This window comes from Pundamilia nyererei, unplaced genomic scaffold (assembly GCF_000239375.1).
Source record: "Pundamilia nyererei isolate P.nyererei 1_Seehausen unplaced genomic scaffold, PunNye1.0 scaffold00004, whole genome shotgun sequence".
Classification (NCBI taxonomy): domain Eukaryota; kingdom Metazoa; phylum Chordata; class Actinopteri; order Cichliformes; family Cichlidae; genus Pundamilia; species Pundamilia nyererei.
In genome coordinates this window covers 7,504,521-7,524,503 of record NW_005187405.1, presented here as the reverse complement: position 1 = coordinate 7,524,503, position 19,983 = coordinate 7,504,521, and the positions used below count along the sequence as shown (strand labels likewise).

Below are 19,983 nucleotides of genomic sequence, written 5' to 3'. Positions count from 1 at the left end.
TGGTCCTAGCACTGAACCCTGTGGAACTCCATAATTAACCTCAGTGTGTGAAGAGGACTCTCCATTTACATGAACAAATTGGAGTCTATTAGATAGATATGATACAAACCCCTGCAGTGCAGTACCTGTAATACCTACAGCATGTTCTAATCGCTCTAATAGGATATTATGGTCAACAGTATTGAACGCTGCACTAAGGTCTAACAGGACAAGCACAGAGATGAGTTCACTGTCAGAGGCCATAAGGCCATGTGTATGTGCTTTCTAATGGATCATCACAATCTCTCTTTTCTGTGCTTTCTAGAACATTCTCAATGTCTTAGTGAACCGTGAGGCTTCACCAAGAACAGGTGTGTTGATTCCAGTGCCATGCCACAACAAAACAGTGTTGTCCATAACGCAGTTGGGTGCAGTCGCCGTCCCTTATTACCTGAGTGAGGAGCAGGGATGGGCGCTGCAAGTGGAAGAGCTGCAGCGAGCGCTCGAATCTGCAAAGGGAGTCTGTAATCCTGTGGCTCTGTACGTCATCAACCCCGGAAATCCAGCAGGTATTTATTCCAGCCAGTGTGGGGATCATCTACTGTAAGTGTTTGTTCTTTGTGTTACAGGATGAATATTATACCCTTACTTGTTTTTATGCCACACTGCCTGTAGGTTATGTTCAGAGTCAAAAATCAGTGCTAGAGGTGATCCGGTTTGCTTGGGAAAAGAGGCTCTTTCTTCTGGTTGATGAGGTGGAGAAGCTATTATCATCCATGCAAGCATATTTTAAAAACCAAATGCATCTGTATAAAGGAACTTATGGATGTTTACATGTTGCATTGCAGCTCTATCAGGACTGTGTTTATGGGGAAAACTGTGAGTTTGTCTCCTACAAAAGGGCTGTGAGCGAGATGGGGCCTCCTTTCTCAGGCACAGTGGAGCTGGCGTCCTTTCACTCAGTGTCCAAAGGCTTCTCGGGAGAGTATGTGTTCAGTCCAGATATGTATCTGGTTTGTAATGGATGATTCTCACAAAGCTTGAGGCAAAAATTAAACTGAAATTTAAAGAAATAAAGCAGTCAAATAAGCAATCTCACTACAAGATCAAAAAGATGAAGACGTTAGTTTGCTCACTGATACTTATAAGTGCTATTGTGCATTATTTGCACAACTACAAAGATGATCAGGATTTTTAAAAACTTATATACCAAACTTCTCAAGTTTGTTAACTGCATTACAAATATTATTTCTCTGTATTGTTGAGTTTTAAGAAATCTTATCTTGAAAAACACAAATGTGACATAAGCTACTCTCTACAGTTTATGCTTTTTTCAGAAGAGAAATCTGAACACTGGATATACTAGTGAAAAAAAAAAAACAAGTTCTGAGGAGATTTTTGGGTACCTTAGCGTCACTGCGTGAGATACACCCTAGTCAGGCTGGCAGGCTGTTATTGGACCAGCACAGAGAGACAGTCATTTATAAACACATTCACACTTAAAGTCACCAATTAACCTAACATGCAATCTTTGGACTCTGAAAGGTTGCCAGATAACCTGGACAAATCCCACATATGCACAGGGAGAGACTCCAGCTGGTCAGCAGGTTTGACCCCTGAAACTCCTTGCAGCCAAGTTAATATGCTAACCAGTGCAATGGTTACCCTGATACTGGCGGCAGTTAGTGGCACCTCTCAGCCTTCTAGTAGATACACCTATGATGTAATTTAAAACTCCTACATCAGTTTGTTCTCGAGTTATCACATTCACAAACTTGGGTGCCCATGTTGTCTGTCAGTCTTTTATGGCTGTCAGGTAAAATCTTCCAAAGTTGATTGCATTGCACAACTTGCATCGTGACAATTACACTTTTGTGTTTAACATATATTTTCGGTGTTAATTGTAGAAATGTCTTTTTGAAATTCATGCAAATTAGTGCCAAGTGTGCTAAAATAGCTTTGGACATTTTCTTTAGACTGATATGAACAAAGAGATCATTGACCAGAGTCTCATTGTAAGTTTAAACACTTCTTATACAAGCTAAAATGCGGAACTTAAAAGTATCACAGGTGTAGCAGTGATACTTTTAAGAGTGCAAGCAGGGTGGAGAGGATGGGATGCATTTCATGGCAAGAGTGAAAAGGAAGGTTGTGTGTCCAGTATATCCACTATCCTTCCTCTGCACATGTCCAAACCATCTCGGTCTCAAACTATGTCTCCAAACTGCTCAACCTGAGCTTTGATGTACCAGTCCCCTTGAGCTGGCAGGCAAGAAGTAAAGAAGAAATCTTCATAGGATGTCGTAAAGAAGGGCGTGCAGAGGGTTGGTAGGAATAGTGTGAAATGAAAAAAAAACAAAACAAAACAATGAAATTCAGTGATAAACTGTCATCCACTGAGAGTGATCATGAGAAGCAAAGCTCCAGAACAGCTACGTTTTTGTTGTTTCTACATGCAAGTCTCTTTCATTAGGTGTGGTCTCCGTGCTGGATATGTCGAGCTGGTAAATCTGGATCCTGCTGTCATGAAATACATCAACACACTGTTCTCCAAAGATGCTTGTTCACCAGTTTTAGGTCAGATTGCCCTGGATCTGATGACGGACCCTCCAAAGCCAGGAGACCCCTCGTACCTGCTCTATAAACAGGTTGGACCTGAGAACTGTACTCTTGTTTAGCTGAGGATGACCAACTACATGTAGCGCTGTAGCTGTTTTTGATAAAGAATTTGCCATTTTCTACAAGCTGATGTCTTCTGCAGGAAATTGAGCAGATCAGGACTGTGCTGGTTCATAGCGTGAAGAAAGTCCACGAGGTTGTCAACAGCCTACCGGGATTCAGCTGCCCACCCATTGAAGGAGGATTGTTTGCGTTCCCCAGACTGCACCTCACACCAAAAGCTATTCAGAAAGCCAAGGTTACAGCAGAAATGCAAGAGGATGTATTACATAATCTGTGTTGAAGCCCTTTGAACTTTCTCCTGGTTCATTTTCCTGAAATGTGTTTGTTGTTTTCCTTGGATATTTCAGGAATTAGGACTGCAGCCAGACACATTCTACTGTACGAGACTGCTAGAAGAAGGTGGAGTGTTTACCGGTCCTGGTTGGGAGTACGGACAAAAGGAGGGCACCTACCACATCAGGTACAACACAAGTCGGGCACTCTTCAAAGTACATCATTAGGAAATTATAGATATTATATAAAGCAATTTTATTTTTGGTATAAAACAAAAAATAATTTCTATTGTTAAAAGAAGTCTGTTTAGACTGCAGATGGATTCATTTCATGGTCCAAGTCTCAAAGTCTTTTTTTTTTTTGTCTCTGCAGATTTTGCATCGCGGTCCCTCAGGACGTCATGGAGGAATTACTGAGACGCCTGAGCAGCTTCCACATGACATTTATGAAGGATTTTTCTTAAAGACAAAGTTCCCATTGGAGTTTTTTTTCTGTAATCCCATAACTCTATATAGAAAATCAAACCAATTTTTGAAACAGCGATGTTGATTTTAATAAATATGACATTTATTGCATACAATCTTTGATCAGCCATCTTTTGTCACTACCCATTAGAGTAAGATACAGCTTCAGCTTTTCAGAAAGCAACTAACCGACTATTACAAGTTCCAAATTCAAAGGAGGCCTTACATCAGCAATCATTAAAAATTAAATTAAAAAAAAAAAAAAAAAAAAAAAAAAAAAAGAAAAAAAAAATAGTAGTGTGTTCTTTAAAGAGTTCCTGATAAATTCTGTGCTTTCACAATGGAATCCAGCACTAAAATAGGGAAAAAAAAAAAAAAAAAAAGAGAGAAAAAAAGTGATGTCAAAACAGCAAATCATCAGCCACTTAATCTGAGCCAGCAGACATGTAGAAGACCCTCAGTCTTATCAATCCACCTCACTGTCACTGCTGTGAACAAGAGGGTTTGAATCTGTATTGTTCAGCAGCTGTACTAGTAAAGAGATGAGCTTTCCATCTTGAGAAGCGTTTGTGTTACTGGGGCTGTTGAGGTTTCGGTGCAGCATGGTCTGAATGGAAGTGCGTAGCTCCCAGAGCAGCTCCCACGTCTCAACCTGCAGCTCACAGCGCACCAGAGATCGTCCAGAAAATGATACTTCTATTTTGTCGCCATGCACTGGTCACAAGAAAAAGAAGAGTAGTGTTCAAGTCTGCTAATGCAGAGGGATGATTTCATTTTTGGTGCTTGTCTAAAATGCAAACTACAAACATGTAGACAGACTTGCACAGTTGAAATTATTTCATTTTTACTGTAGCACTCCATAACAGTCCAAAAGCATTAGTCAGCACTTGAACACATCTAAACCAACAAGATTTTCAGCTGACCAAAGACGTGCACAAACAAAGGACTTCAGTCAGATTACCATCCTCCAACCTGTGCTACAAATGCATTCTTTAGGGAGAGCAGAAAACATCTTACCCATCTCTGTGATATCGCAGTCTGTAAGCAGCAACAGAGCGAGTGGATGGACTGTAGAAGAGTCTCTGATGAAAACATTCCCGTTGGACTTGATGGCACTGAAGAATGTCAACCACCGACTAGGGAGGTCTTCTTTCCCACTACAATATAAAATGAAAACAAACTTTACATGCACATCAAGTCTGTTTGTGATGCAACTCAATATTTAGGGCATGCTCTGACCGGTTCACTGAGGAGCGGTGAAGCAGCACTGGCCCACTGAGTGTTCGCAAAGAAATGCTGTTGGGACGAAAGCGTCCTTTAGTCACAACACCTTTCTTCACCTAAAAACAAAAGAACAAAACAAACCAGGTCTAATTTAAATGCAATGCAATGTCAGATTCAACACAAACACCTATACAGCTTTAACCTACAAAAGCTCAAGTAGATTTATAGAACCGTTACATCACTGTTATGAGTTAATTATGAGTCCCTGGGGGGATTATAGCAGGATATAGGCAATGAAAGTCAGTCTGGGTAGCTGCCATGTACCTGAATGAGGTTGGGATACAGCCCAGCCAGCAGCACAGCTTTAAGCAGCTCATCCTGGTTGCTGTGCTCATTGTAGAGAGAGGTGTAACGCTGGCAGTCACTGGGATGAGAAACCAGCCCGGCGTCATGCAGATTATCACTGAACTGAGATATAAGACCTGCAATAGGATCAGATGACAGAAATATTTGAATTTAGCAAAAAACAAGAGGGCAGGGATTTTTAACTTCCAAAAGTGGACTGAGACAGGGTGTAAAAGACTGACCGTTTATAAAACGAAGGCTGGCCTTGGACAGGGTGTGTCTCTCCAGAAAGTCATCCCTGTCCTCTCGGTTGCCGTCCTGCTGAACTTTCCTCCAGCCCAGAACAGCTCTACTGACCACCAGATAGTCACTGTAGCTTGAGCCACTCAGAGCCTCTTTGGCCTGAACAAACAAAGCAGACGACTCAGTAACAGCTTAGCAAACAAAAATATGGCAAAATTTATTATGGTGAAGACCTCTCACCTTGTTGACTAGTGCTCTGTTCTGCAAGCTGTTGTGGAAAGGGTCTCTACTGAGACAGGCAGCTACAGACAACATAGGCATAACACATCTAAACATGCTACTCAGGACTAATATTTTGCCCAGCCGTGGGTCACATGACATGCAGGCGACACGATCCCCTAATGGAGTCAGTGTTTCGGTCCTGTCCAGGACTCCTGCAAAACAAAAGTGCATCAAAATGACGAGTAAAGACAAGTAAAGACGAGCAAAGACGAGCAAAGACACGCTTACCTATATCTTGTAGATTACGGACAGCGTCTCTCACAGACTCTGGCTCTGGGCTGTCCAATACTTGGGATAAGAAATCTACAGCCTACAAGCACCAAAAATGATAAGCCATTAATAAATATAAAATAGAAGAAAAATGTAAATACAGATACAAGAAAGAACAGGGAAAAAATTATTCCTGTACCTTTGAGTTTGGACTGTGGATTTTAGCCTGCACTACTAAACTCTCAAGTGGGATGCGCAGGATCTCAGGGATGGGAAAGGGAGGCATGGATTCCAGCTGTTTTCTTGAGAAAAGGTGGTAGGACTGTCCCGGCTGACACCGGCCTGCTCTCCCTTTTCTTTGTGTAACATTTGAACGGGAAATCCAAACTGTATCCAGACAGGACACCTGGGGCGAAATAAATAAATGAGATTACTTTTGCTGACATTTTCCTGGAATAAAATCAAATGTCAATACTAACCTTAGTCCTTGGGTCATAATTCTGTTCTTTGTGAGTTCCTGCATCCACCACGTGAACAATGTCATCTATTGTAACTGAGGTCTCAGCAATGTTTGTGGCCAGGACTATCTTTCTTTGTCCCACTTGGGGGCGCTGGAACACAGCCTGCTGGTCAGCCACTGATAAACTTGAGTGCACTAAAAGAAAAGCAGAACCAATTATAAACTGGTTATAGGTGGGGAACCTTTTTCCAGAGGCCTCCTTTTTGGCCTCTGGAAATCCATCGCCTTACTTACAGGGCAGGATCATCTGGGAGCCAGAGGAGAAGCGCGGTTTTTCCTCGAGCTTCTCTTGAACAGCCTTTATGTCCTGCCATCCCGGGAGGAAACACAGCACTGCACCTGAAGAACGAGGGGAGAGGAGTTGTTGTAAAATATGACTCTGCCCAAAATTTCAAACACTATTATTTAAAGTGAATTAACAGCTTGGTAAAATAGGCACCTGGTTCTCCACATCTGTCAATGTGTTCGATGACATCAGCGACTAAATCGAGATCCGGTGTGGCATCGTTCTAAACAAGAAGACGCAGAGCAACTCATCAGTTTGGAAAAAAAGAAAATGTGTGAAAAACAAAAATGTGGCAGATGTGAGTTCCACCTCTTTGTCCGTCTTTGCCCTTTCTGGGACCTGAGAACGACGCCCCATCTCTTTCAGTACATCTTCCAGGTACTTGTCTCGTACTGGGTGCATGAACCCTGGCACCTTTACGATCGGGCAGCCGCCAAAGTACTGAGCCAGCCTCTGGTTGTCCCCAGTGGCACTCATGAGAACGACCCTCAGGTCAGGGTTCTCATTCAGGCTTGTGCGCAGCAGAGCCAGCAGCAGGTCTGTGTTTATGTCTCTCTCGTGGACCTCGTCAACCACCACGTGGCTGATTCCCTTCAGGGTTGGGTTTGACTGCAGCTTCCTCAGCAGGACGCCCACTGTGAGGAAGAGCAACGCTCCTCCACTGTGCTCTGGGAGTCGGCTCTCGAGTCTCACCTACAGGAGAAAGATAATACAAATATTATGCATTACTATGGAAAAGATTACTCAACCCTTCATATCCTTGCGACGCTACCAGCCACAATTCAAGGGTTCAGTTACAAAACCAATGTGGTAGAATGAGAAAACTGCCAGTTTATTTTATTCTACTTTTTACTCTTTATGTCAGAAAATAGTTAAACACAATAGATATGAGGAAGGCCCTCAAAAATTAGAACTTTAATATAAATCTGTAGTCATTGCATGAGCTGCAACGCTCAAGTTTTCTAGAGAGAGGTGCAGGCAGATCAAACATTTTACTGTAATCTAGATAGCTTCATAAAATCAAAAATAACAAAAACACCTATGACATAATTTTATGTCCCGGTGATGACTGCAATTAAAGTTAGAGCACTTTGTTGTGAGAGCCCAAAAACAGCTTTGTCGAGAGGAATTTCAAATACGTTTATTGAATAAAAAGTTTTAAAAAGCTTAATTTTTAAAGCACAAGACAAAGTTTTGAAGTTGTGCAAATACATTTCTCTTATTAGAGAAATCAAAACAAATAGTTTTGTGTTCAACTAAGATATTGTATAATCTATGCGGCTGTCCTAACCTGATATCCTACAGACTGTTTCAGAGCTGGACCCATCTCCTGAGCAACACGGTGGGCCACCGACACAGCACTGATCCGGCGAGGCTGGGTTACCAAGATGTTGCACTCAGCCCCGCTGCCCCCTCTCACGCGATCCTCCAGCAGAAAACGAGGGACCCGAGTTGTCTTGCCACATCCTGTTTCTCCAGCAATCACAACTACCCTGGAGGCCTGCACAGCTGAGATCACACGCTGACGGTGGGCGTCGACCGGGAGCTCGAGGCTCAGTTCGGGGTTCGCTCTGTTCCATCTCTCCTGCAGGTGGATGCTGAGCTGCTGAGCCTCCGATTCAGAAAGAGGCCTGTACGGCCTGCCTGTGATGGCATCTGTTATAAAATCCTCCTCTTCCTCATTATTCCGGTTTATTGTCTGCTGTTCTTTTGCCTCTTCGTCTTCCCATAGTTTCTGTACCTCTGTTGTCACTGGGTACTGTTAGAAAAATGCGCAAACTCAGAAACTTACATTTTTGTCAAAACTCAGTCAAACACCACTAATCCTCCTTGTACCAAGACTCACCTGGGTGAGGTACTCTCTCACGCTTTGCTCCAGATATTTTGGAATCTCCAATGGAAGTGGGCGCCTCTCCCTCTCTCCAGCCTCCCTCACCTTTTCTCGATGATACTTGGCATGTGTCAGTGGGTTGTTGTCCTTATCCAGCAGCTCCAATTCCTGTAACCAGCAGGTGAGATGCATATATTAAGTACAATCTTGACTTGTTAAGATACAGTAGTTCTCGACAAATACTCACCTTTAGCTTCATGCAGGCAAGTGCAGCAGCTCTCGCCTCTGCTGCCGCCCGGCTGCCTGCTTTGGCTGTGAATGTCATCTCCTCGGGCCAGAGCAGAGTCAGTTCACACGTCTTTAGCTTCCCTCCTGTTGTTCTGAACTGCAGTAGCTCCTGCAGTAATAAGTCACATGGTAGCTTACAATGCACATTGAGTTTAAAGAGGATAGATTGTTACCGCCCAAAACAAAGTGAACTACAAACCCAGATATTGGATGATGTGGCCACCTGGATAACCCTATTCAACAGAGATTTAGGTTGTGGAAACAAGGAAAGAGCTTCTGACACATTGGAGTCATCCTCTTTAGCAGGTGCCCGGTCATTTGCTCTGCCTCTGTAGATATCACCTGTCCAGGAATTATCCTCATTATCATGAAGAGGTGTATGCAGCCCTCCTCTCCCTCGGCCAGCTCTCCCCCTGGGGAGCTGGTTGTTTGGCCCTATCACACCCATTTCCTGTAAACAAACACAATCAAAGAACGGTGAGAGGGGAGAAAGAGACATATCATATACTGCAAACTCACATGCTGGTTTTCAGCTTACTCTGAGCTTCTGACAAGCGGCAGCTGCTGCAAATTGCTCTGCCTCGCTCTTCTTTGAGCCGTAACCCTCCTCTTCTATCTTGCAGGGCCACTGCAGCGTGACAGTGGCCTTCTACAGAGGAGCCACAACACAAAGCTTAACACCATCAACGGATTTTGTCACATGTACAGTGAAAGCAATAATGCTGTCTCGCTCTGACTTTAGCGCTGACCTTAACACCAGCATGTTCCATGCAACTGTACTGGATGAGCTGAGAGAGGTCGCTGACTCCCAGTGACCGTGAGATGGTGTTGTGCAGGAGGCTTTTAGGATCTGGAAACTCCTTCAGGAGGTGGCGTCTGCTATCGACTAAATAGTAAATATAATAAAAATTGTAAAAGGTGACTGTCGGCAGTGGATACATGGGAGTCCAAATATGAGATAAAAGAAGCAAGACTGCGAAATACAAGCACAAACCATAACCTTTTAAATGACGTGCCCTTGAGTTTTTAGCGCCGCTGCTGGCGAGCTGTCACCCGTTAGCTAACCGGCATCTTCACTCACCTCGTTTACTCTGGAAATAAGATGTCGCATTCATCTGAAAGCTTGGAGGTTTGGTCCCATACCACCGCATTTCTTTACTCAAGTCAGACGCTGTTTTACAGCCACTGTGAACGCATTTGCCAATGTTGCATAGCGCTCTCAAACGCACGAGTAAAACACCGGGGAGCGCCATCTTTAAACTAAAGTGTCTTCTTCGGCTCCTCTACAAGCTGTTTTCATGAAACGCCCTCTTGTGGCAGGGAGTATAACTGCATCTTTTAGAGCGCCTCGTAAAAACATGAGCAGATCAGAATCAGATAAACTTTATTAATCCCAGAGGGAAATTGAGTTGTCATAGCAGCAGATATACAACAAACATCAAGCACTCATACAAAATGAGTGTAGAAACGGCGATATTAATAAATAAACATTAAGACATATAGATAAATATAGAGATATAGGTATAAATATAAATATACATATAAATATAATAGGACAAGTATGTGTGAAAATATATGTTGTGGTGCACAAAAGTGACCCACGGGGATAAATTAAAGAGTCTGATAGCAACAGGAAGGAACAACCTCCTGTAACGTTCCCTCAGATAGCAAAGTTGAAGGAACCCGTTACTGAAACTGCTCTTCAGATTGTCCAGTGTGTTATGGAGGCGTGGGAGTCATTGTCCATGATTGCCAGCAGTCTTGCCAGCATTCTGTCACTGTTCACCTCCTCCAGGGTGGCGAGCTTCATGCCAAAAACAGACTCTGCCTTCCAGATGAGTTTGTACAGTCTGTTTGTGTCCTTTGCTTTGATGCCTGGACTCCAGCATGCTACAGCAAAGAAGACGGTTCTTGCAACAGCAGACTGATAAAACATATAGAGCATCTTGCTGCTAACGCTGAAGGATCTGAGCCTTGTGAATGTGATTTCTGATCCAAATCAATCAAAGTTTTCCTTTACTTTCAGGTTTCTTTGCGGTCCTTCTAACCCACTTGTGGAGGGACAATAATTGCACCTAACTGGGTCTTGACAGCAGCACACTGCATCACACGAGAGCGAATTTGTTCTTGGTGTTTTCATGGCCAGATCACATATAAGCAGCCGTTTTGAATACTAAAAAAAGTGTCATGAAGATGAACTGAAAGCCTTTTTCGTTTCAATTCCAGTTTCTACACATACAGGGTGGTTCTTGCTGAGCATGACATGAACAAAGAGGAGGGACCTGAATAGTTCATTATCATTGAAAAATTCATACACCCCAAATGGAACTGTGTGTCGTGTGGATATGGTGTTGCTTTCTACTCTTTAACTTGTAGGAAAACAATGACACAGTCTATTTTTTTCCTCATCCTTGTTCACAGGAATGACATTGCCCTACTAAAACTGGAGAAGAGAACCACTATCAGGGATGAGGTTCAGCTGGCTTGCCTGATGCTACTCTCACCCACAACCAGCCCTGCTACATCACAGGGTGGGGTTGTCTCTACAGTAAGACCCACTGCTATTGTCAAGTGTGGCACATCTTTGTTAAATTCTAAATACTCAGTTATTATGCATTCGATTTGATTGGTGTTGTGATCTTTAGCCCCCTGCTACACCACAGCAGGTGGTGGATCACAGCGTCTGCAGTTAAAGTGACTGGTGGGGTGGTTCAGTAAAGACAACAATGGTCTGTGCAGGAGGTGAAAGCAAGTCAGCATGCCATGTGAAAAACAACAACAGAACTTTGTTATATTTTTGCAAAATAAACTGTTCAGTGTATGTGTTACGGTTCAGGGTGACTCTGGAGGCCAGTAGTGGTTTTAACCTTTGAACTCCCCCATGGATGCCATTTTTGCCTGGCCTCTTTCTTATTGTTGACCTTAACTGAGGCAAGTGAAGCCTGCTGTTTTTTAGATGTTGTCCTGTGTTCATTTGTGATCTGGATGAGGTGCTGATGTATTCTTGGGAGTAATTTTGGTAGGCTGTCTACTCTCTGGAGTCCCAAAGCCTTAGATGTGACGTAACCTTTACAGACAGATAGATGTCATCCACTTGTATCAATCTGGAAACTTAACAGTTTCTCATTTGTTCTCGAGTTTCTTTAGATCGTGGCATGATCTTTAAGCATACTTCACTTTGTTATACAGGTTCTGTTAAAGTGATCTTTTTGATTCAACAGGCCTGGCAGTAATCAGGTCAGTGTGTGGTTAGTGAAATTGAACTCTGTTTTCTAAGTTAAGTGGGCCATTTACCTTTTCACACAGGGCCAGGTAGGGTTGTATAGCTTTATTCCCTTAAATTATTTAAAAACTGCATTCTGTATTTACCTGGGTTATCTTTATCTGACATTAAATTTTGTTTTATCTGGAATATTTCATATTCATATTTCATATGTGAAAAAGAACAAATCAGGAAGTCGATGACAGGAATCTGTTTCACTGCCCTGTAAAGAAAATTCTCTCCGAGACAGGTACAAACTCTGGTGATGTTTCTTTGCAGACAAGGGCCCAAAACTGATTTAGACTTCATAACATGTGAAGAAACTGAACATTAAAGTGTATAATAAAATGTTTGTATTATGTCTGACTTGCATTTCCTTTAAGCATCTACACATTATAAGTAACATGCAGGATTGAACAGATAAGGAAACGCATTTATTCATTTTAAACAATATATACATGTTTTACAAAGATAAATCCAAACATGGACAGTTTTAAAAAGTCTGAATTAGCATTATGAAAATACAAAGACGAGTTGGGTGTATTTAGTTACTGTGTCATTGATCTATTTGTATAACTACAAAGCAAATGTAAAAACTATAACATGAGAAATGACCGTTTATAGAATGAGTGCAGTTTTTTAGTATTTTTTTCTAACCTTTGTAATTAACAAGTTTGTGACACAAGCAAAAAATCTTAACTGCCAGCGTAAATACACAGCTTATATAATAAGCCTTAACTGGTCCTTGTAGCAGCCTCAGTTTTAAAGAACATGACAGCAGTGGTTTTCAAACTGTGGTTCAGTGTGTCAGTACAGCAGGGTAGCTGGACAACTACAGAATAATATGCAGTGAAGCAGAGCTGAGTGGATATAATTTATGTGGAGAAAATAAGTTTGCTGTGTTTACTTTTGTGTTTTTTGTTTTTACAAAAGTACTCATGAGCCTGAGGGCTTCCAGGTGAAGAAGTTGATTCCTTGCAGCTCCTCAGGTAAGTACTCCTGCTCTACGGGGTCGCTGAAGGCTGGGTTGTATTTGTAGCCTTTCGAGTATCCCAGCTGTTTCATAAGCCTGGTTGGGGCATTGCGGAGGTGCAAGGGGACGGGAGGCAGGGGACCTTTGTGGCTTCTCAAACAGGTCTTCACATTATCATAGGCCTTGTAGATCGAAACAGACTTGGGTGCTCGTGCCAGATAGACCACACACTGAGCGAGGATCACCTGTTGACCAGCAGATGAAACAAAAGGAAGAAAATTGAGGTGAAGACAACTTTAGGGTTGACAAGACAGGAGACTTCCAGTCACTGATTGGTCCACTGAGCTTACCTCACATTCAGGCATCCCAATGAAATGACAGGCTTGGAAGGCAGAAACAGCCTGAGTAAGAGCGGCGGGATCTGCCATACCTGAAAGACAAGAAGGATGCAACGCTGCAGAATAAGAAGCACTTTTTAAAAAAAACATTATGACTACTTTGTCAAGCTTCCTCTCTCTCTGGCATTTCAGTCCAGTCAGTAGTTTCTGAACTATTTTCGCAGACAGCGATTTATAGAAGCGTTCCTGAGCTCGTGCTGTGGTTTCCATGACAACGTCGTGCCCGGTTTTAATGCAGCATCACGGGAATCTGATGTTGATTTTCAGCCAGATTTCTTTAATCATCAATCTTTTGATAACGTTATGTACTATAGATGATGAGATATTTAAAGTCTTTGTTACATTGAGGAAAACTAGTTCATTTTTTTTAACAATTTGTAGATGCAGTTTTTGGCAGATTGCTGAACCTCTGCGCTTTACTTCTGAGAAACTCTCTGCTTCTCTAAGATGCTTTTTTATATCTAATCTTGTTGCTGTAATATTGCCAATTACACTAATTAGTTGTAACATGTTCCTCCAGCTGTGTCTTTGTAGTACCTCTTACTTTTCCAGCCTTTTGTTGCCATGTCCCAACTTTTCTGAGACATATTGCTGCCACCAAATTCAAAATTGCCTTATTTTGTCTTAAAATTGTACAATAAAAAAGTATAAATAGCTCTACTGACATAATAAAGCCAGATGTGGTTAGGACTGTAGAGAAGAAAAACTGGAAAAAAGTGTAAGAAGCCTTTAACTTAGGGATGAACTGATAATGTTTAAAAAAAATTACTGGGCTGATAGCAGTGCCCGTATCTTTTTTTTTCTGTGTGTATTTTGATTTTCTTGCTATTTATAAACCCCTTTGTGCCAGGGGAAAAAAAAAAGGTCAATACACACCGGATGACTGCAGCTGGAAAATTCTAAAATATATAAATATATATACATATATATAAATGTAGAGGTGAGATAACGCGACAATTAAATTCACCTACCCACATCTTCACTGGCAAAGCGGACCAATCTGCGAGCCACGTAGAGCGGATCCTCGCCACCCTCAAGCATACGGCCCAGCCAGTATAGAGACGCATTCTCATGGGAGCCTCTCATAGACTTATGTAACGCTGATATGCAGTTGTAATGCTCTTCACCTTTAAGTAACACACACACACACACACACACACACACACACACACACACACACACACACACACACGAAATGTTTCAAACAGATAAGAAGAGTTTTTTTTAAGGTGGCATTCCATCAGCAATTTTCAAACCAAGAGATTGAAGGTCATTACATACTGAAAAAAACGACCTTATCTAAAAAAACAAAGACTGATCAGGCAAAAATAGATGAATACCGTCTCCATTAAAGTCATTAGTCAAGCTGAATGATGGCTTCATCTCCCAGTGAAGCAGGGAACAGTAAATCTCCATCTTTTGGGACAGCTGCGTGTTGTGTAACAGGACAGTGTGGAGGACTAATGAGTCTGAGGAGTTCTGTGCATGATGAGCAAAGGTGATAAGAACAGCTAAAACTACAGCAGACTAAAAAAAAAAAAAAGCACTGATTATAGGTAAACGCGGGCCTTATAAGTTATTGTAATGAGCAAAAACATTAAAATATCAGTTAGCTATGAATGCAATAAAAAATAAAAAAAGTCTCAAAGCGCTTCGTTTTATGAATCTGGTATGAACGAATAGCACACGCTGCTCTGACGCTCAGCTAAAATACCTGCACTGCACTCACAAGAAACACACAGCACACTTAAATACCTAGCAGGGGCGAAGAAACGCAAGAAATAAGATTCGTCCCCGTTATATAACGGTGATCAAAGACACTGGGGCGTAATATGATAGAGCTGTTAAGCTCAAAGCATGAAAGTACTCATGACGAGTGCTATAAATGACGCTGCCGAGAGGAATTTAAAAAATGTGGATTTGTAAAGTATGGAGCGATTTGTGCTGCCTACATCCTTAAAGACAAAGCCTCTTCTTTTATTGAAACAACCGTTATCCCAGGACCGCTGGTGACGTTTTCCAGCAAAACAGACGTAAAAAATTAACAGTTTCAATAAGAAATTAGAGGCAAGAGGCCGATAATTTCTGCCTCTTGGTCCCACCTGCAAAAACATTTTCCACATAAACAGGATTCCATGTAAGAGTATTGGAAATACAACTGAAAACAGAGGGTGAGGATGATGCAAGCATGGGTCACAGTGTTATGAGCTGGAATATTTATTCAGGCCTAGTTGCACATAGTGACACCCAAAAGACCAGCTTTGATAAAAGGAACTTAACAGAAAGGAGCGTCGATGCTAAAATGACAATGTGAGTACATCTGCGCTTACCAGCTTTATCATAGAGAATGTGGGACCTTTGGAGACCTTCTTTGACATGCTCTTCTGTCACTAGTATCTCTTGAGGAGAATCGTCGGGTGCTAAGAGGTTTGTTTTGGACATCTGAGCCTGAACAGCCAGCTGGAGACTATTGAGTCCGACTCTTGCGTCGCCATCACAAAGGTAGGCCATGGTGTCCAGGGCTTTTTGCTGAATGTAAATCTTTGGTCTAAAAACATTAAAAATATACACTGTATCAGTGCCTCTACTGTTTAATATGGAATAAAATTGAAAAAATAAAAAACAGATAAATGCTTAAATGCCTTTCATCATGAATATTCTCAGTCTTATGCTCTTCTGTTTTAACCAGCGCTCATCTCAAAAACATCTTGATATAAGTCACTCTGACTGGCAGCAAAATGATTTCATCAGTTTTGTCAAAATGTTGTTTTTTATTTTCCCCCATAAAAAAATAATTAACTAAAACAATGGATTTGTGTAATCTACCTTAAACAGATAGTAGATTATATGCAATCATCGGCTGGCAGCTAACAGGTGATCATAGCTCGTGCTGAACCTCATCTGTCAAACTATCAAACAAAACCAAAGCTGAGACTATTGCTGTGGCTCCATCTTCCGATACCCACTATGTGAGGATTACAAAGATAGTGAGGTTTTTGGTCACGTGTGACACTACAGTCGAGGAGCTTGTGGGAACCTACCTGTGTCCATCTGTTTGGTCTTCATCTTTGGGGTTTGTCGAATCTTGTCCCTGGATTCTGATCCCAAGTGTGGCCACAGCTCTGTTCAGGATCGAGCCCATTGCCTCCACAGACAGCTTCTCCAGAACCAGCACCTTGCACCTGCTCAGTAGGGCAGCATTCACCTGGAAGGATGGATTCTCAGTGGTCGCTCCAATCAAAGTGACTGTGCCACACTCCACATGTGGAAGGAAGGTGTCCTACCAATGAATTAGGAGACAAAATGTAAATAAATCGTTTCTACTTATTATTATCAGTCGAAACCCCAGAAATGTATGTTTCCAATAGATCAAAGACATGAGCTGGAGAACTCGTGCAGTTTTTGAAGGGATAAAGATGGTCCCGTAAGCTGGTTACACATACATATACACTCGTGCTGATATACAATCTTATTAGCAGGGGGAAGAACAAAAAGTTTGCAACAAGCAGAGTACAACTTTCTGCTCTAAAATACCTCCTCACCTGTTGGGATTTATTGAAGCGGTGAATTTCATCGATGAACAGGATGGTCTTCCTCTTGCACAGCCGGAGCTCGTTTTGCGCTTGCTTTATCACTTCTCTGACCTCATTGGTGGATGTACTGGTGGCGGACAGAGTTACAAAGCGAGCCGTCCCCTTCTTCTTACTGGTGCTGGCAATGATGTGGGCTAGAGTGGTCTGAAATACAGCCAGCCACATGGAGAGTAATTTAACGTAAACTCACAGGCAGAACATGTAATGCAGCTTTCATCGAGAAGTTTCTGTGATGTGTAATCAAGTTAAATGAGCTGATTTTGTGACTCGTCTATTCAATGAGGAAACCTGACTGCGGCAAAGCAGTCGACAGGAGGGTCAAAGAAGAGATAAGGTGTCAGAAAAGCATGCCGACAAAGTCTGGGAATGGCTAGTGACTGCTCAATGAGCCACGCTGGCAGCTCAACATGCCTAAGGAGTCATTAACAAGCTGTACCACCAATCGAGCAGCCACAGACGCCATCATTCACTCTTTCAACACGACATAAAAGTTCTACTTGAATACAACAAAGAGTACCACAGCTGAAAATTCACTTAAATCCACTGTATTGGATATTCAGCATTAATCTAGACAATAATTATTTAAAAACATACAAGAAAAAAAGGTGCAAAATGGACAAGCCCCAAGTTTCATGCCAAAACTGAGACTGTAATTATTAGAGTATAAGAAATTTGCACTCGAATAATTAATCACAATAATTTTTTTTCTCTTACCCACAATAATTTCAGCAATTTGTGGATTCAACAGAAAATTGCCATATTCCTAAAAGAAAACTGATAAAAGCTTCTTAAATTAAAATATTTTTTGTGTGAACAATCAGAGTAGAGCTTTAAGAATCACTGAATAGATGAAACTTTATAAGTTATATTTAAAAAAACACTTTTAAAGCACTATATGGATGAGGTAGAGTGTTAAATATTTATATGGTTATACTGTACATTAACATTTCATAATTTTATATAATGACATTTTTTAAAGTACAAGTTTTTGTTCAATATCCCTGATTTTCTTTTCTTTTTTCTTTTTTTTTTAGAAATTAGAACTCAGTCGGTTCAAGCATCTTCAATTCTGAGTACTAGTTGCCGAGAGCAGATGATGACTTATTGTTCGGGGTATCATTAATGATATGCAGATGATGACTTATTGTCATCATCTGCATATCATTAATGACAAATTAAAGGAAAACTTTAATGAATGATGCGACACGTCTGACTTTAGTCATCTTTGGTGTTTGGAGAGCGTGGCATAGGACAAGGACAAAACAGCACAGCACGTGATTCACTTAATTTTGAAACTCATCGCCTCCTTTACAATAAGACATAAAAAGTGATCATGCAGAAATACTTTGCATTGATTTATAGTGACCTTTGGAATTGACCCAATAATACCGCCCGGTTATCATCTTAGGGGTGAAGGATACAGGTTTTTCTTTTAATTTGTCCCCCACAAATAAAGTGAGGGGAGCTGAATCAGTGGCAATAAGGTGTTTTAACCATCACATATCAAACAGCAGGAAAATACTAAGCAAAGCTGGGGAGAGATGCAGCATCATACTGGGTCACCTCCACACCTTTCCGCATCCCGGGGGTCCCCAGAGGATCAGCGACGGTATTTCCTGGGAGTCAAGAAGTGGCCGGAAGAGACTTTGCTCTCCTACAACTTTATTTTGCCCAAAGTATTCCTCCAGTGTTTCTGGTCTCAGCACCTCCGCCAGAGGTTTGTCTACTGCAAGCAACGTCCGCGGTGACAGACGTTTCGCCGTTTTCAAGCCCTGCCCGCTGGATGCAGGCGCGGGCTGCTGACTCCTCAAAGTCTCTGTAGCTGCCGCTCCAAGATCCGCCTCCTCGTTCAGTAAACGTTTCACCCCCTTGCTGGCAGCACTGCCAGGACTTTGTTTACCGACAAACAAACCGTTCCGTTCAGTCTGGACCGGAGGTTTCGCCCTGTTGCTCTGAAACAGCGAAAACATCCCCGGTGACTGCGCGCTGGCCACGGAGGAGGAGCTGGCTGCAGGTTTGATGATAGCCTCGGGACCAGTGCGGGATTTCTTTACGGGAGGTCCGCTCTCGTCTGCTGTGGACGGGCTGCTGTCGGTAACGCCTTTCAGCAGACATATATCCAGATGTCCGTTGATTGTGGCGGACGTGAAGTCTTTAAAACAAACGGGACATTGCACCGAGTCTGGTGCTGCAGCTGTCTTCTCGTTCGCCATGTTGGTTCCCGCTAAACGTTGGACCTTTGATCACGTGACCAAAACAAGGCGTTGACCTTTTGACGTTTTCATTTTTAATGATTAATTTTTTCTTTTTAACCAGCTGTGGTGTGGTGTGTAGATTTAAAAACATTTTTAATGAACATTTTGCCTTTCTAGACGAGTTTTCGGATTACGTTCCTGTGTGCGTTTACGTGCCGATTAGACAGCCCGTCACCAGGAAAGCACATTGTGTCGATAGGTTTAAAAAAAAAAAGTCAGAACCTAATTATAAAAAAAATAAATAAAATAAAATTGGGACTTAAAAGGTGAACCACACAGTTTTTTTTTAGCTTCTCTATCCTTCTTTATTTCTAATTATTTTTTAATTGTTTTGTAAGAGTTCAGGGTGAAAGGTATCTGTGCCAGGATGTTTGTAAGTAGCTTTATGTCAAAGTAAAAGAACCTCGGTGAAGTTAATCATATAGTCTTGTGGAGCTGTTTGTTTGAAAGTGTGAATTCCTCTGAAAAGTCGGGAGGACCTGTATGCCCTCAGGCATGCAAGTTGTGGCTGTGGTTTTGCAAGACTGTGGGAACAAGCATTTTAAGTTTTCAGCAAGTTTTCGCTATTCAAATAATTCTCTAATAATTTCTCTATTGTAAATTCTGAATGTGCTTTCTTTATTTCCAGTTAAATGTCTTTTAAATGACCAATTTAACTGTTCTTCATCTTTATCTAATTGTATCTATAATGGAGAAAATGTTTATTGAACTGTATCAGTAAAAATACACCACTGCGAAAATTCACAGTTCATAAGTTTAAATGATAAACTTCTAAGATCTCATATTCAGGATCAATGTCTATCAGTATCCTGAAATAACATAATCAGCAACACTTGTTATAATTTTACAAAACATTTGAAATACATTGGGGGGGG

The 19,983-nt window shown here is 41.7% G+C and overlaps 3 protein-coding genes and 1 pseudogene across 4 annotated transcripts; 2 read left to right on the top strand and 2 right to left on the bottom strand.

The window, feature by feature from the left end:
* Nucleotides 1-490: 490 nt before the first annotated feature.
* LOC102198283 (alanine aminotransferase 1) lies at nucleotides 491-3,659 on the top strand. Its single transcript, XM_013911941.1, has 5 exons — nucleotides 491-548; nucleotides 2,453-2,627; nucleotides 2,741-2,896; nucleotides 3,009-3,121; nucleotides 3,307-3,659. The coding sequence occupies exons 2-5, from the start codon at nucleotides 2,505-2,507 to the stop codon at nucleotides 3,395-3,397; spliced, it is 483 nt and encodes a 160-aa protein (XP_013767395.1). The 5' UTR covers nucleotides 491-548; nucleotides 2,453-2,504; the 3' UTR covers nucleotides 3,398-3,659.
* Nucleotides 3,660-3,701: 42 nt separating this feature from the next.
* dhx30 (DEAH (Asp-Glu-Ala-His) box helicase 30) lies at nucleotides 3,702-9,873 on the bottom strand. Of its 2 annotated transcripts, none has more exons than XM_005721419.1 (19): nucleotides 9,709-9,873; nucleotides 9,377-9,513; nucleotides 9,166-9,276; nucleotides 8,827-9,078; nucleotides 8,587-8,736; nucleotides 8,355-8,507; nucleotides 7,800-8,267; nucleotides 6,818-7,201; nucleotides 6,662-6,731; nucleotides 6,457-6,561; nucleotides 6,182-6,357; nucleotides 5,902-6,108; nucleotides 5,721-5,802; nucleotides 5,451-5,644; nucleotides 5,210-5,369; nucleotides 4,947-5,104; nucleotides 4,638-4,738; nucleotides 4,416-4,555; nucleotides 3,702-4,112 (listed from the first exon to the last, which is right to left on the bottom strand). In XM_005721419.1, exons 1-19 carry the CDS (start codon nucleotides 9,776-9,778, stop codon nucleotides 3,865-3,867), a joined length of 3,366 nt encoding a protein of 1,121 aa, XP_005721476.1. In that variant the 5' UTR covers nucleotides 9,779-9,873; the 3' UTR covers nucleotides 3,702-3,864. The 2 variants fall into 2 exon arrangements, with proteins under 2 accessions (XP_005721476.1, XP_013767148.1); XM_013911694.1 differs by lacking the exon at nucleotides 9,709-9,873 and adding an exon at nucleotides 9,628-9,643.
* Nucleotides 9,874-10,680: 807 nt separating this feature from the next.
* LOC106456248 (chymotrypsin-like elastase family member 2A) lies at nucleotides 10,681-11,484 on the top strand (annotated as a pseudogene).
* An 825-nt stretch (nucleotides 11,485-12,309) lies between these two features.
* wrnip1 (WRN helicase interacting protein 1) lies at nucleotides 12,310-19,096 on the bottom strand. Its single transcript, XM_005721418.1, has 8 exons — nucleotides 18,425-19,096; nucleotides 16,803-16,997; nucleotides 16,302-16,540; nucleotides 15,591-15,808; nucleotides 14,232-14,387; nucleotides 13,213-13,292; nucleotides 12,844-13,107; nucleotides 12,310-12,813 (listed from the first exon to the last, which is right to left on the bottom strand). Exons 1-8 carry the CDS (start codon nucleotides 19,064-19,066, stop codon nucleotides 12,793-12,795), a joined length of 1,815 nt encoding a protein of 604 aa, XP_005721475.1. The 5' UTR covers nucleotides 19,067-19,096; the 3' UTR covers nucleotides 12,310-12,792.
* Between the last annotated feature and the right edge of the window lie 887 nt (nucleotides 19,097-19,983).